Source organism: Lepidochelys kempii, chromosome 3, assembly GCF_965140285.1.
Source record: "Lepidochelys kempii isolate rLepKem1 chromosome 3, rLepKem1.hap1, whole genome shotgun sequence".
NCBI classification, from domain to species: Eukaryota; Metazoa; Chordata; order Testudines; family Cheloniidae; genus Lepidochelys; species Lepidochelys kempii.
In genome coordinates this window covers 110,946,540-110,962,311 of record NC_136382.1, presented here as the reverse complement: position 1 = coordinate 110,962,311, position 15,772 = coordinate 110,946,540, and the positions used below count along the sequence as shown (strand labels likewise).

The 15,772-nt window shown below is 40.7% G+C and overlaps 1 protein-coding gene across 9 annotated transcripts in view; it reads right to left on the bottom strand.

Annotated features, from left to right (window-relative positions):
• UTRN (utrophin) overlaps nt 1-15,772 on the bottom strand; it is a 587,274-nt gene that overhangs the window by 88,849 nt on the left and 482,653 nt on the right. For all 9 annotated transcript variants that reach the window (XM_073337527.2, XM_073337525.2, XM_073337526.2 and 6 more), the window contains one exon: nt 8,245-8,330. In XM_073337527.2, the coding sequence (XP_073193628.2) occupies nt 8,245-8,330 (86 nt within the window). The remainder of the gene's footprint in view (nt 1-8,244; nt 8,331-15,772) is intronic.

Genomic DNA, 15,772 nt, shown 5'->3' with positions numbered 1-15,772 from the left:
GAACTGAGAGATATCAGACATGGTACATACAAAAGTTGAAAGATTTGAGAATCAGCCAACCGGTCACTGATCTATCTACAGCTACTTATGCTACATCCCTGGATAATCACATCCTTCCACGCACTTTCCCTTCGCTGGTCCCTCCTTTCCTGCAGCACATGTCAACCCCTGGGGCATAACTAGAAGTATTGGGATGATATTAAGAAAAGAAAAATTGAGGCTGAAAAAGATCAGGAATACAGTTCCTGATAATGAGACCTATTGGACATTGGAATAGTTTTTCAAGGGAAATGTTGGAAGCCACTTGAATCATTTAATATCAGGCAAGACAAGCTTTGTAGAATAGTTTGTAGGCAACAATTTTGCACTGACTACTGAATATGGATTAGATGCAAATCAAACAGGTCTCTTTGGGGGGGAAGGGATAACTCAGTGGTTTGAGCTTTGGCCTGCTAAACTCAGGGTTGTGAGTGCAGTCCTTGAGGGGGCCATTTAGGGATCTGGGGCAAAAACATTGGGGATTGGTCCGGCTTTGAGCAGGGGGTTGGACTAGATGACCTCCTGAGGTCCCTTCCAACCCTGATATTCTATGAATCTTCCGTTTTTCACTTCTATAAAGTCCAACCACTCAGGAGACAATTGCATTAGTTGGAGGTTTCTGCCTAAATGATCAGCAACTAAATAGATAAAAGGGTGGCCATTTAAACTGTTATTAAAAACTTTAGCTGTTGAGATTAATGGAGCAGTGAAAAAAATCTAAGAGCTGTTTTTCCAGGGTGGTGACTGGAGTCTCAGGAAGACAGTAGTGCAGCAATTTATATTCACGCGAAAGGTTTTTTTTGACAGTTAAGAAGTCAAAGGGTTAAATCCTGGACCTCGTGAAGTCAATGGAGATTTTGCCTCCTCTGTTGCAAAATGAGGTCTTTCATACTTTTTAATTAAAGAATCTATTTGTACAGTTTTCCATATATTGCACCTCTTATCATAACACACGTGTTGTTTAAGAATGAGTATAGTTAAAAAAACCCATCTGACTACATTTCTGAGGGAGAAGCCGGCAGAATCTGTAAGTGTAAGCACTTTGCATAAAAATTGGGCACAGATGTTTTTTGGTATGGTGGTTGGGGGTCATAAGAGGAATTTCACAAAAGGGACATCTGGGTTATCAACTGCATTTTGGCAATTTTGACGTATTTCTTGCTGGTTTTGGCACCCTCGTCATAGGCTTTCAGAGTCCTGGCCAGTTTTCTAGGGAACAGCAGTTGGAGTCATTTTTGTAGCAACTACGGGTCACCTTTGCAGAGCTGATGGGAGGACAGAGCTACCCCTCTGAAGTGTTTCTGCTGGTCTCTGTGCATACTAAAAGTTGATGCAAACGCAGGCACAAGGGCTCGGCAGTCACTGTGACTGGGAGAAAGGTGGAATAGCACATCTTCTCAAGTCCTAACCCTTCCATTGATGATGGGGGTAAAAAGATGAGTTAAGAGGGGGTAGGGAGAGAGAAAGGTGATCAGTTGATGGTGATCTAGGTAGGAGGTGGTTTTTTTTTTTTTTTTTGCAAAAGGGATTTGTTTAAATCATTCACAATCCCTCCCTGTGAATTACTAACCCAGAGAGACTAACTGTGCTGGGGCCAAGTGCAGAGAGAAGTCGGGGGCACCCAGCACCAGCAGCTTGACTGTGTTCTGCAGGGGAAAGGAACCTCCTGAATCAAGAATACAATAAGCCATAGCTCCAGCACTTTCTGACCAACTGACTTCAACTAGTCTAGAAACAGGAACTCTGGCAGGTGAAGAGGCTGGCGGTGGCTCTGATACTGAGGGGGAGCGGCAGGGGACAACATGTTGATAGCAGCTCTGATGGGGAACACGCGGTGTCTGTTACTTTAGTAGCGGAACCCATCAATCACTCACTGAGGATTCCACAACCCATAGACTCCAAGAAATCGTCTACAAGTTGAAACCAGTAAGTAGTTTAAATTCAGGGGGAAAAAAAAGAAAGAAAAAAAAAAGGTTCCCCTTCATCAAGATGGACAGGACAGGTGCGATGGGGGAGCTGCGAGCTTAGACATATTAGAGGTATGGGGGACCCTAATCTAATACTCCCAAATTCCTGAGAATGCACACACATTCTGATAAATACAATTCTGTGTCATTCAGATTCATAGATATTTAGGTCAGAAGGGACCATTATAATCATCTAGTCTGACCTCCTGCACAATGCAGGCCACAGAATTTCACCCACCCACTCCTGCGAAAAACCTCTCACCTATGTCTGAGCTATTGAAGTCCTCAAATCCTGGTTTAAAGATTTCAAGGAGCAGAGAATCCTCCAGCGAGTGACCCGGGCCCCATGCTACAGAGGAAGGCGAAAAACCTCCAGGGCCTCTTCCAATCTGCCCTGGAGGAAAATTCCTTCCCAACCCCAGATATGGCGATCAGCTGAACCCTAGCATATGGGCAAGATTCACCAGCCAGATACTACAGAAAATTCTTTCCTGGGTGGCTCAGATCCCATCCTATCACAGGCCATTAGGCCTATTTACCATGAATATTTAATTACCAAAACCATGTTATCCCATCATACCATCTCCTTCATAATCTTATCGAGTTTAATCTTAAAGCAAGAAAGATCTTTTGCCCCCACTGCTTCCCTTGGATCTTGCTTATTGGAGAAGAGTCTTTGAAGAAATATGACCACAGGTTGGTAACTACAATGCACACGAGGCAGTGCAGGAAAGTTTGTTCAACACTTTCCTGCACTGTTTGTTCCCAGTAAAAATTCCACCACAAGTGTGTTGTCTGTGTCTTTTGCTGGCAAAGACTGCTGAGCCACCAAATTACATTTTAGCGCTGTCAAACCAGAGCCATTCAAGCAGCTACAAAGAGCCCAGTGACAGAGACTCCATAATTACAATGAAATATGACCTTAATTAGAAGCATAAACGGAGAAAAAATGTATTTAAGACTAATTTCATTTGTTCATGCTGATTGTCTCAGAAATGGGGTCTATTTTCCCCACCTAAAAATAAAATGCAGTACTAGCAGTTCCAATCCTTACAAAGGATGAGAGGCCATGGGGTTGATTCTCCCACAGTTGAACTGGAAAGTCAATTTTCCAGGGTCTTGTACATTTCTTGAAAACTGAGTTACTCAACCAAAAGTAGAGATCTTTCAATGAACAGTTTTCCTCGTGGCACCCCAAATCCTTCAGGTCCTGAGTCCTGGATGGCATCGTCCCAAAAGCCAAGGAAACAGTAAATTTGAGATGTTTTCTGTCAGTCTCAAAGCTTGTTTTAATTGCCATTCACACTCATATCCTGGGGATGAGTTCCAGATTCAGTGCCAGAGTTCAATAAATAATTTAAAACATATCATTTATTCAAGTAAATTTACCTCTGTTTTCTGCTTATGAATTATAAGCAAGCAGAATGGGCTTTTCTTGAATGTATTTGTTATTTGAATTTTGCCAATTGTTTTCAATTGTGGATTGATTGCAAACAATTTTCTGTGACTACCTGATCATCATTCTTCAAGTTATGTTTCTTAGTTGTGACAGGTCAGATAAGTCACGTAGTGGTGCATCTGTTTCCTGTCTGGATGACTGTGAAAGAACTCAGTCATGAATAATCACGTGTGAATTTAAACTTTAGTTTCTGTGAATACTTACATATGACTTTGAAGTTTGCTTTCCAAGAGTATTTGTGCCAGTAGAACTAAATAACTCACAAATGGCCTATTTTTTCTGCAGTATAAATGATGTTATGTAACTAATTGATAGTAATGACACTGTATAAAATAACTGACAATAATAGAAAGAATTGTAGAAAGAATAGTAAATATGGCAGGCGACCAGCTTGGCTTAACAGTGAAATCCTTGCTGATCTTCAACACAGAAAAGAAGTTTACGAGAAATGGAAGATTGGCCAGATGACCAGGGAGGAGTATAAATTTATTGCTCAGGCATGCAGGAGTGAAATCAGGAAGGCCAAATCATACTTGGAGTTGCAGCTAGCAAGAGATGTTAAGAGCAACAAGAAGGGTTTCTTCAGGTATGTTAGCAACAAGAAGAAAGTCAAGGAAAGTGTGGGCCGCTTACTGAATGAGGGAGGCAACCTAGTGACAGAGGATGTGGAAAAAGCTAATGTACTCAATCCTTTTTTTGCCTCCGTCTTCACAAACAAGTATGGGCTGCACAGCATGGGGAGGAGGTGACCAGCCCTCTGTGGAGAAAGAAGTGGTTCGGGACTATTTAAAAAAGCTGGACGAGCACAAGTCCATGGGGCCGGATGCGCTGCACCTGAGGGTGCTAAAGGAGTTGGTGGATGTGATTGCAGAGCTATTGGCCATTATCTTTGAAAACTCATGGCGATCGGGGGAGGTCCTGGATGACTGGAAAAAGGCTAATGTAATGCCCATCCTTAAAAAAGGGAAGGAGGAGGATCCGGGGAACTACAGGCCAGTCAGCCTCACCTCAGTCCCTGGAAAAATCATGGAGCAGGTCCTCAAGGAATCAATTCTGAAGCACTTAGAGGAGAGGAAAGTGATCAGGAACAGTCAGCATGGATTCACCAAGGACAAGTCATGCCTGACTAATCTAATTGCCTTCTATGATGAGAAAACTGGCTCTGTGAATGAGGGGGAAAGCAGTGGACATGTTATTCCTTGACTTTAGCAAAGCTTTTGATACGGTCTCCCACAGTATTCTTGCCAGCAAGTTAAAGAAGTATGAGCTGGATGAATGGACTATAAGGTGGACAGAAAGCTGGCTAGAAATTGTCGGGCTCAATGGATAGTGATCAATGGCTCCATGTCTAGTTGGTATCAAGCAGAGTGCCCCACGGGTCAGTCCGGGGGCCGTTTTTTTTTTTTTCCAATATCTTCATTAATGATCTGGAGGATGGCGTGGACTGTACCCCCAGCAAGTTTGCAGATGACACTAAAGTGGGAGGAGAGGTAGATACCCTGGAGGGTAGGGATAGGATACAGAGGGACCTAGACAAATTAGAGGATTGGGCCAAAAGAAATCTGATGAGGTTCAACAAAGACAAGTGCAGAGTCCTGCACTTAGGACGGAAGAATCCCATGCACTGCTACAGACTAGGGACCGAATGCCTCGGCAGCAGTTCTCCAGAAACATTCCTAGGTGTTACAGTGGATGAGAAGCTGGATATGAGTCAACAGTGTGCCCTTGTTGGCAAGAAGGCCAATAGCATTTTGGGATGTATAAGTAGGGGCATTGCCAGCAGATCGAGGGACGTGATCGTTCCCCCCATTCGACATTGGTGAGGCCTCATCTGGAGTATTGTGTCCAGTTTTGGGCCCCACACTACAAGGAGGACGTGGAAAAATTGGAAAGTGTCCAGTGGAGGGCAACAAAAATGATTAGGAGACTGGAACACATGACTTATGAGGAGAGGCTGAGGGAACTGGGATTGTTTAGTCTGCAGAAGAGAAGAATGAGGGGGTATTTGATAGCTGCTTTCAACTACCTGAAAGGGGGTTCCAAAGAGGATGGCTCTAGACTGTTCTCAGTGGTAGCAGATGACAGAACAAGGAGTAATGGTCTCAAGTTGCAGTGGGGGAGGTTTAGGTTGGATATTAGGAAAAACTTTTTCACTAGGAGGGTGATGAAGCACTGGAATGCGTTACCTAGGGAGGTGGTGGAATCTCCTTCCTTTGAGGTTTTTAAGGTCAGGCTTGACAAAGCCCTGGCTGGGATGATTTAGCTGGGGATTGGTCCAGCTTTGAGCAGGGGGTTGGACTAGATGACCTCCTGAGGTCCCTCCCAACCCTGATAGTCTAGGATTCTCTGATTTTAATAGTAATGAACAACAGGCATTTTGTTTATTCTGTTCCTAATATTTCAGAATTAGACTAGGTTATATAGTTATTAAAGCAACTAATAAACATTTTAACACATTCATTAACTCTTTGTTTGCTGTATACCTCTGGTCTACAGCTCAGGAAAGCACTTAAGCATGTTCTTAACTCTACCTCTATTCAAGAAACCACACAGGCAAGTGCTTAAAGTTAAGCATAAGGATTTTCCTGAATGGGGATGCTTTCTTGAACTGGGGCTTTAAGTGTGTACTCTTTTCTTAATACAACTAGGAATTTTATTTGATCTAGCTTCTTCCTTATATCACCTACACAAATCTGCAGTCTTACAAAGATGACTGGGAAGCAGTTTAATTATATCAGGAATTGCTTCACCAAAACATGTTTTCAGAATGCATCTGAGTCAAAGTATTCCTAACTTGTATGGGACATGAACTTGGCTTTGTGTGGTAGATAAACAGACAAACTAATAAGGTAAATGGAAGAATAGCCCAGGGGGAAATTGTTCTTCATTTCCCATAAAACCAACTTGCCAAAAGCAGAGCAACAGAGGAAGATGCTACCAACAATCTGTGCTGCTTTGAGACAATCTGACCACATCAGATAACACTTCCACCCCTCTAAAGAAAAGTCTTGTATTGTCACAAGCTCTGGAGGTTCATCAGGAGGTGGACACTAAAGCTGACAATTATGAATGTCAAAACCTGACATACTGAAAAAGAACTGAATATAGAAATTAAAATATAAAAAGATATTTTATGTTAAGTGACAGAGTAACTGTTGAAGTCCTAAAGAAACAGATCAGGAAGCTATTTAGATATTTAAAGTCTCTTTGATACAATGAGTTTTAGAATTGAACTTGTGATTGTCTTAGTACACAAATCTTCTGAGACAAGTAAGTTAACCTTTTGTGCCCCCAAAAACCAGAACTCTTCACTTTAATTTGTTTCTGAAGAGTGCTGTAAACTTGTAAGTCAATTATGCAAATTTGTACTGGCGGTCAATTGCCACTTTTGTTTTATATTAGAAATAATTGCTGAAGTTTACCTTCACCTAGCCAATTTACTATTCAACTTAAAAGTTTGTATTTAGTCTCTACAGGAATATTTGATCAACAAGGTCTATTTTACATTGTTGAGGGCAATTTTGAGTTTGGAAAAAAAAAATCAACCTCTGTGAAGTTTTCCTAATATTTTGGTTGGTTCTTACCATTTTATCAAGGGAACCTAACCTTTAGATCCTACAATCAGCTTTTCATTTTTCACAAATCCCATTCTGCCACCTTATTATGAATTTTGATTAGTTGTATAGAGACTCAGCCCTCCCCCTTGTTCATGAAAACAAAGACCAATTCAGATGAACTAAATCATGCTAGGGAATAAAAAAATGCACAACATGCTGCGGAGAGACTATGACTGTACAAAACCACAGATGTTGAAATTGGCCCCAAGTCACAAGATTTTTGCTAATTTAGCCATGGTAATCAACAGTTTACATAAAAGTGCTCTTTTTAAAAGCCAGGAATATATTCCCAAAGAGCTCCACAGTTTTCTTTGAAAGGTATAACAAATATTCTCTCTATATACTATTACTTACTTCTGTTTCTGCAAAATCTGTCAGACTGCTACTCCCATAAAAACGAACTTTAAGTTCCATAAGTCCATACTGTATTAGCAGCCCTCCCCTAGGACTGCACTAGTCCTTTGTTCTGAATTACTCATAAGGTACTGTACAGTAGAATGTCACTCTATGTTTCTGCAAATATTTTTGCTAAATGTTGCTATTTTACTAAAGGTTTCCAAAATGTCCAACACCCTCAATATTTTCAAAATATCTAAATCAGTACAACTTCATGCCTTTGTTCTGTTACATTGGGCAAGGTTTTAGCAGGAAGTTCAGATGATGGAGCAGTATCTGCAAAGTGGCAGTCATCCTTCCTCAAACAGACCCATTTAATGCTGCTGCTGTATGTTGGTATATTTCCTCGCAGCAGTTTATCGAACCTATGCACTTGTTCCTATCAACTCTGACTTGTTTGATTTTTCCGTAAACTGAACAGATGAATGTTGCACCATTTTGTTAAACGGGTAAAGGATCATTCCAAATATACGTAAAACAAGACTTTTTCTGGCTTCTCTATAGAAACCCTGTACAATTACTTAATCCCACTTTACCATATGATGTAACTGCATAATTTACAAGTCACGGCATAAAATCTACTTGCCCACACTTTACCCCAGTGACCAATGACAGTGAAAAAGCTCATGTTATTCTACTATCTCATCCAAAAATATTTCTTATCCTGGGCAAGAGGATGATTTTGCTTTTGTTTAAATCATGACTCAGTGTCTTTTAATATAAAAAGTACAGATTCACACATTTTATGAAAGAAGTTCTTACTTACATCTGTACTTTTCTTCTAGAAGACCCTTGGAAAGAGACATCAACCCAATCTTCAGGGACTGGACTCTGATTTTTCCTGTCCGACCCCTGAAATTGCACAAAACTATTAGAGAGCTTAAATACAGTTAATATTATAGTATAGGTTCATTTCAAATTCAAAACACCTGGCAAGTTATACAAACTATATCTAAATTCTTTAAACAAGATACTTCAGGTCTTTAGAACAGATAATCACATTAAGGGAATTCTCCTTCACAAAAACTAAACTTGGGTACACGTCATCTTAACATTTCACATTACCCCCAAAATGATGAAATTTAGCACTATAAAAATCATAGCCTTATTTGATAAATGTGATCTACACAACAAAAAGTACACACCAGCAGACAGCTGGGAAGCACACTGCACAGTGAGAGATGGGGACTGTAAAATGAAGCTGAGCTCTTGTACTGTACAGATTCATTAATGTTTTTTACCCACTGTGCTTCATCTTTCTTTTTAAAACATTTTGGTGTATCGATGCACCAGTACATAAACAGCTGAATGTAAATGCTAATTAGAGAATGTGGAGCTGTTCGCAATATGACTTCAGACTCATGCTGTCTGACATTTTAAAAAATATCAGGATACACACTGGGCTCCAAACGATACAATTTTAAACCCATAAGCAAAGTGCAGTTCATAATTGGTACTAATGTGATAAAGTTAGGAAATGGAGAGAAAGGACCATCATTTAAGAAAATTCAAAAACTGCACTAATTAAGGACTTGCTGATTTTTGCCTTTACTAATGACCCTTCCAACGCTGAAAAATATGCACATGCTTCATTTCTGACATGGTGTGCATGAGAGGAGTTGTTAAAGCAACACACACGTTTTTGTTTTCAAATAAACAAACAAAAAATGTTTTGAACCAAAAAGTGAAACAAATGGGAAATTTGTCAAAACCAGAACTGTTCACAGGAAAGGATCGATTTTGATAAATTGTTACTTTCTACTTCAAAAAATGTTGTCAAAAAATTCTGGACCAATTCCAGTCTCAATCTCCGCTCCCAGGCTCCTAGTCCAATTTCAGAATCTCCCATTCACCCGATTCTTTGTCCTCATCCCTGTTATTAACCGATGCCAGTTCTTCCCCCGATATACCAGCTCCTTGTCAGATCTACCTTCCCTTCCCCATCAATACCTTCCCTACTGGTTCTCTGTCCCAGCCTCTTTGCCCAGCCAGACCAAGTGTTTCTCTTGGCTCCTCATCCAGTCTCAGTCTCCTCGCCATCTACTGGCTCACATTCCCATACAGCGCATTTTCCTCCCCAGCTCCCAGTCCCCCGGACCAACCAGTCCTAATCTTCCTTCTTGCTCTTAGCCTTAATCTCTACCCATCCAAATCCCCAAGACAATTTCTCTCCCCCTTTTTCTTGCCAGCCTCCAATCCTAGTCCCCCTATCTGGGCTCTTTGTCTCAATCTACTCCTCCCAAACCCCAAACGTGCTCATTGCCTTAATCTACTCACACAGCCCCTCAAACACAGGGTGGAAGAGGAAGCTGCCTGATTTGAATGCAGAGGGATAAAGAACCTCTCTTCCGCCTCTGCATTTGAATCAGGAAGCTTCCTCCTCTATGCTACCAGGACCTGGACCTGACACAGCACATATTAGCCCAGAGCTGCAACTACAGGTTAAGTCCCGCTCAGCCTAGGATGAAGAATGCCCAGTACACAGAGCATCTTTGGGGAATTTAGCTGTTAAAATATAAAAAGTTTGCACTGAGCATGTGCAAAATGCAATTTTGCACAGGCCTATAAATTGGCCATATTTGGGTGCATTTTTACAGGGATAGGAAACCAAACATCCCTAACACCAAAGCCACACCTCTCGTCACCTTCAAGTCCCTACTTCAAAGCATGGAGATGCTAGAGCTTTCCAAAGAAAAGGTCACCAGAATTTTTTAGGCTGGGCAAAACAAGGTATTTTTCCTGGCCTCATTTTCTCAGAAACAGCTGAACCATTTTCACTGTTATTTTCAAAAAAAATTCACACTTAGCATGGAAAATTTTAGCCCAAACAGTTGAAGTTTTGCCAAAGTTATAAACAGCTGAAAACAGGTTCCTATAATGAGAAGCGGATAATCTTAATAGGGCACAGTGCTACCAGCCTGACCTATCATTTGAACGCAACACTCCAGAGTCTAACGTCACTATACTGATCTAATGACATTTGGTATGACACAACTCAGATGCATCATCATAAAGATTACATGGACAAGACAATGTAATTTACTGTGCACCTATCACTGCAGCAACTCAAAGTCATGATTTGTTTGTTACTTCACTGTGGGATCCAAATTGAGAAGAGTCCATAAAACCATTATAAGATATGTTGGAGCAAAGTTGCCAGTTCTTGATTAAAAGAGCACAATATGTGAGCCAGCAGGAAGACTGGAATTTGCTGCCATTTGACCTAATTTCAAGTAAAAAAATGGGACAAGATAAAAAATTATAGTAAATACAACATCTATGAATGGATCACTGGCAATTTTACAACAACAAAGCCATGATTCTTTGTAGGAGGAGCAAACCACAAATGAAAGATAATGAGGTGGCTCTAGGAGAACAGCTTTGAGTCTTACAGAAAAGCTTGGGTCTATAACATTGCCTAGCATACGCATCACAGACAATTGGACACACAGAACGCAAGACAAAAAGCACACCCAGCCTTTCAAACAGGCATTTATACAGAAAAGACCCCTCACTTCAGGAGACCTTGACATTTGAAAAGATTAAATTTCCCTCCAAAATACAACCACCTGATAAAGTAGTTACAAAACCAGCGGAAAACCCATACAAGTTTCCCTATGGACACTATGTGGTTCATTTAGGGTTCTTTGAATTACTTTCAGATAAAAAGAATGGGTCATTGACCACCATAGGGAAACACACTATACACCACATATTGTGTTCACCTTAACACAGGTGAAGCAACTGCTTCGGGGGGGTACTATATTTTACTGTAATCTATAAGCTTGTTAGCCCATTTCCATGTAAGTGACACATATATTTCCTAAGACTGGACAATGTATGATATCCATAAGAGATAATTATGTACTTATTTATTTATATGTGCTTTCAGATTAATAAAATTTATGTAAGTGTCCTAGTGCAATAACCTACCTGTGAGATTTATTTAAAAACCCATACGAAGTACTTGACTCCTCACACAAACACTTCTCTTCCCTCTATAAGACATTTAAAACTATTTCACATTGTACCTATAAGTTATATTTTCAATACTGTATTTTTAAAGGTGTTCTAGACAAGCCAAAATTCTCTCAAGGAATCGAGTTTAAGGCTGAAACATATTTACAGGCAGATGCTAATCAACAAAATAACCTTTTGGGTCCCTGAGAATATAAAGGCTGCAGGGAGTCTGCTCCTTTTTTCTATCGAGCTTGAAGAATTAATAATTCTCCATATGTCAGAAAATAGCAAACACAACAGACTTCATTGTTGCCAACTGTCTCTAAAAAAAAATTGCTTCTTTTTAATGGCCATATACATCAGTAAGTGAGTTTTACCACAAACTGGGAAAAGTTCCATCTGCAAACCACTAATTAAATCTCAGGTTGACAAACAGATGCTTTTGTAGGAAGTTTAATGATTTGAAACACTGTATATGTATAACATGATGCAATAAACAAAGGAAATGTCAGGAGACAAATTATTTCCTTTCTAAAGGACATTTCAAAAATGGCAATTTAAAATGATTTCCCAATCTTTAATATTTTTGGGGATGGAGAGCGAGGGGGTGAAGATGGAAAGAGAAAGAGAATATTTACTCTCTAATTTTGAGTGACTAATATTTTTCATATTTTGTACCCTAAGACTTCTGTAATCAGTCTAAAGAGTTTCGTTTCAGACATCATATCAACACTTTCAACACAATAACCAAATAATGTTCCAATGATAAATACAGAGGAATCAGAAGTTAATATTCTCCTTTGACACTATCCATTTTCTGATACTAAGCATGCAACAGCTTCCAAGTCAAGGAATGTATCTGAACCTGCCCCTCTCTCTGTTTTCCACTGATACATTTGTGATGAACTGGAAAAAATGTAAAAAGAAAAGGAGTATTTGTGGCACCTTAGAGACTAACCAATTTATTTGAGCATGAGCTTTCGTGAGCTACAGCTCACTTCATCGGATGCATACTATGGAAACACTTTCTACAGTATGCATCCGATGAAGTGAGCTGTAGCTCACGAAAGCTTATGCTCAAATAAATTGGTTAGTCTCTAAGATGCCACAAGTACTCCTTTTCTTTTTGCGAATAGAGACTAACACGGCTGTTACTCTGAAACCTGGAAAAAATATCAGCTCTATTTCTTATGAATATTGTGTGTGTCTCAGTTTCCCTGTTCAACAGACTAACACGGCTGCTACTCTGAAACCTGTTCAGCTGTGTATTGCTACCTGCCTGAAAGCATAGAGTTAAATCGAAGGAAGCTGTTAAGGCGCTGATGAGGGGCCCAGAAAGAAAGTTAAAATAGTGACATGATAAGACAGCCAGGTACCCAGCTTTAAGGGAGTTAAAACAACAATGGCTGGGCCATCAGTTGAGGGGAGAAGTCACCTAGCTGGTTGTATCCAGGCTAGGATATCCTATGGATGGCTCTGGAGCTGTGAGACTATCCCACTTTGCAGAGTCCTAGAGCCTAGGCTCAAGCCTCAGCCCAAATGTCTGTACTGCAATTAAACAGCCCCCTTAGCCTAAGCCTTGTGAGGCCCAGCCAGCTGTCACAGGCCAGCCACAAATGTCTAATTGCAGTGCAGACATACACTCAGAGACAAGAGAAGACTGCAAAGAACCTGGGCTTTTTCTCCCAGCTCAGAGATGGAAACTAAGCCAGATCTGCACCAGTGATGAATAGAAAGGTTAAACTTAGGTAAGAGAACATGCACATAGGTCTCTTATTTTAAATCCACTTTTCTAAGCACTGTGTATCTTTTGGGCAAAATAAATCATGCTTTGTTTTGAAGAAGCTGTCTCTTACTGCAAACGTATACTGTCACAGACTCCCAAAGAGAAACCCCATGGTGTGGGTGGTGTCTTAGAGACCTTGGAAGGCGGGACTGAAATTCTCTTATTTCTCCACAAGCAAGGCAACATTGTCAGCATAATCTTGGTCTGTGGCACCCATCGGACTGCAAACGAAGCCCTGATCTGAGGCTGGGCAAACTGTGGACGCCACCCCAGGAGAGAAAAAGGCCTGAGGCCTGAAGTTTGAGGAGGTGCACTCAGAAAGACCCTTAGTGAACCTAGGCTGGTAACAGTCACATTAGTTATCTAAGGGCACAGCTTTCAGACCCTTCTGTGGCTCCCCGTCCCCTAAGAACTTCACAGGATAAATACATGGTAGGTAAAGCGCCTCGCTAGTTTATAACTGCTGGTTGGTCAGTCAAAATGTAAATGAACCTAACAGGGGTGAGGGAGGAAATTCTCCTCAGTAGGTTGGAAAAAGGGAACTTGGCACTGGGGAAGATGGGAATCCCTCATCTATCAGAGGCCCACTCTGCTGGGGATCCTTCTGGGCCCACCCCAACTAATCATAAGTATTTGGGTGACAAGAGCATATGGAGAGAGTTCCTGTGCCCCACATATGTACCTCCTTCGTGGGGGATCATGAGGGAGGAGATCTGTAATGACGTACATAGAAACTGATTAGTGATGTTTTAATGAAAACTGTATATTGGTGTGATTTTGGGACTGTTTTACTGTATGAAGTTTAAATCAATAAGGTGCAACAGCAGAGGGTTGAGGGGGAGGGAGACAAGAACCGCCCTGGAGTACTTGGGAGATGCCTCTGCTCTGTTCGTTTTGAAGTGGGAAGAGATATGTGACAACTTGGGGAATCTATGTACAACATATGAATTCTGACTGATTTTATGAAATCTACAAATAAGTAACCTATAGTGTGTATTAAAATCAGCCATACACATATCAGAGATCACATACCCTATCTGGAAACAGCTACAGGACAATCAAAGCAGTCATTTACATGGAATGACTCTGCCTGGCAATACAGTGAAATTTGGCCAAGCTGCAGGACACTGGTTTTCTGTCCCGTTCATCTGCAGGGAGGAGGGTTGGAGAAGTGGAAATGCTGCAGCAGCAAAAAAGCAACAAGAAATAAGGTGTTGGAACTGACTTTGAAAAATTCAAACTCTATGAGGTCCAGGAAACACAGAGACGTACTTTCCAAGCTAGAAGGAACCTTTTGATCATCAGATCTGAACAAGCTGGAGGGAGCGCGTTACATGGGCCAAGAGAATGAACCTGAAAGCTGATCAGGAGCAGAGGAGGGTCTGGGGACCCTGAAACAACTGAACTAACACCCAGTGAGCACTCAGTGTAGTGGGGACACTGGAAGGAGGGATTTTGTGGGCAGATTTTGTCCAGTAGGGGGGCTCAACCAAGGCTGTGAGAGAAATATAAGCTTGGAAGAATTTGATTTAAGGGGGAGTAAACATTCCACTGTATATACACAAACCATAGAAAAATATTTCCATTGATGAGAAGCAAAATTTACAGATAAACAAAGTGAGAAACTTCCGTTTAAGAACTTAGAGCCCCACCTTAATGTGTATAAAACGTGTTGTAATGAAGGCTGCATAAAGCACGTATTTACAACTCTATTAAAAATTATGGTCTGACCCCTCGCCACTGAATTTTCTGTAACTGTGAACATTTAAAATGACAAGAACTGAAAAAGTGGTTAAAAATAATCAAAATTATCTGTCAAAATTATAAAAAAAAAAGAGAATCAAATTCTGACAAGCTTACAGATACATAACTATACAATAAATGACTGAGATGTTCCCTGTTGTAGCCCTAGAATTGTGGAGTTATTTAGGTAGAGTAACTGATTAAAATAATTCTGAGACACAAGGTGAGTGAGATAATATCTTTTATCAGAGCAACTTCTGTTGGTAGAAGGTACAAGCTTTTGAGCTACACAGAATTCTTCAGGTTGGGGAAGGAAGCAGAGAGTGTCTGAGCTAAATACAAGTTGAGACAAGATTGTTAAGGAGAAGGGGTAACCTGTGGTAGGCAGTCACTTGAAATGAAGTGGGCAAGAGTGGGTTAGACTGTTACCCATAAAGGGTTTGAAGTGGGCAACTAAGGGTAGAAGGCAGTGTGGCATGTTACAAATTGCTGTAATGAGCCATAAAACCCCAGTGAAGGCCACACCTTTTGATGTCATGAAATTTATGAATTAGTTATAGAGTTATGAATTTAAGTTCCCAGGCTTGCCTTTTGAAGGTGTTTTGCAAGTTTCCCTTGAGGACAAGTATTGAAAGGTCAGAAACAGAGTGATCACTTTGTGAAAAGTGTTCACCTATGGATGATACGGTGTTTTTGTCTTTTATTATTTTCCTGTGAGAGTTCATTCAAAAACGTAGTGATTGTCTTGTTTCACCCACATAGTTGTTACTGGGGCATTTGATGTACTGAATGGGGTACACCACGT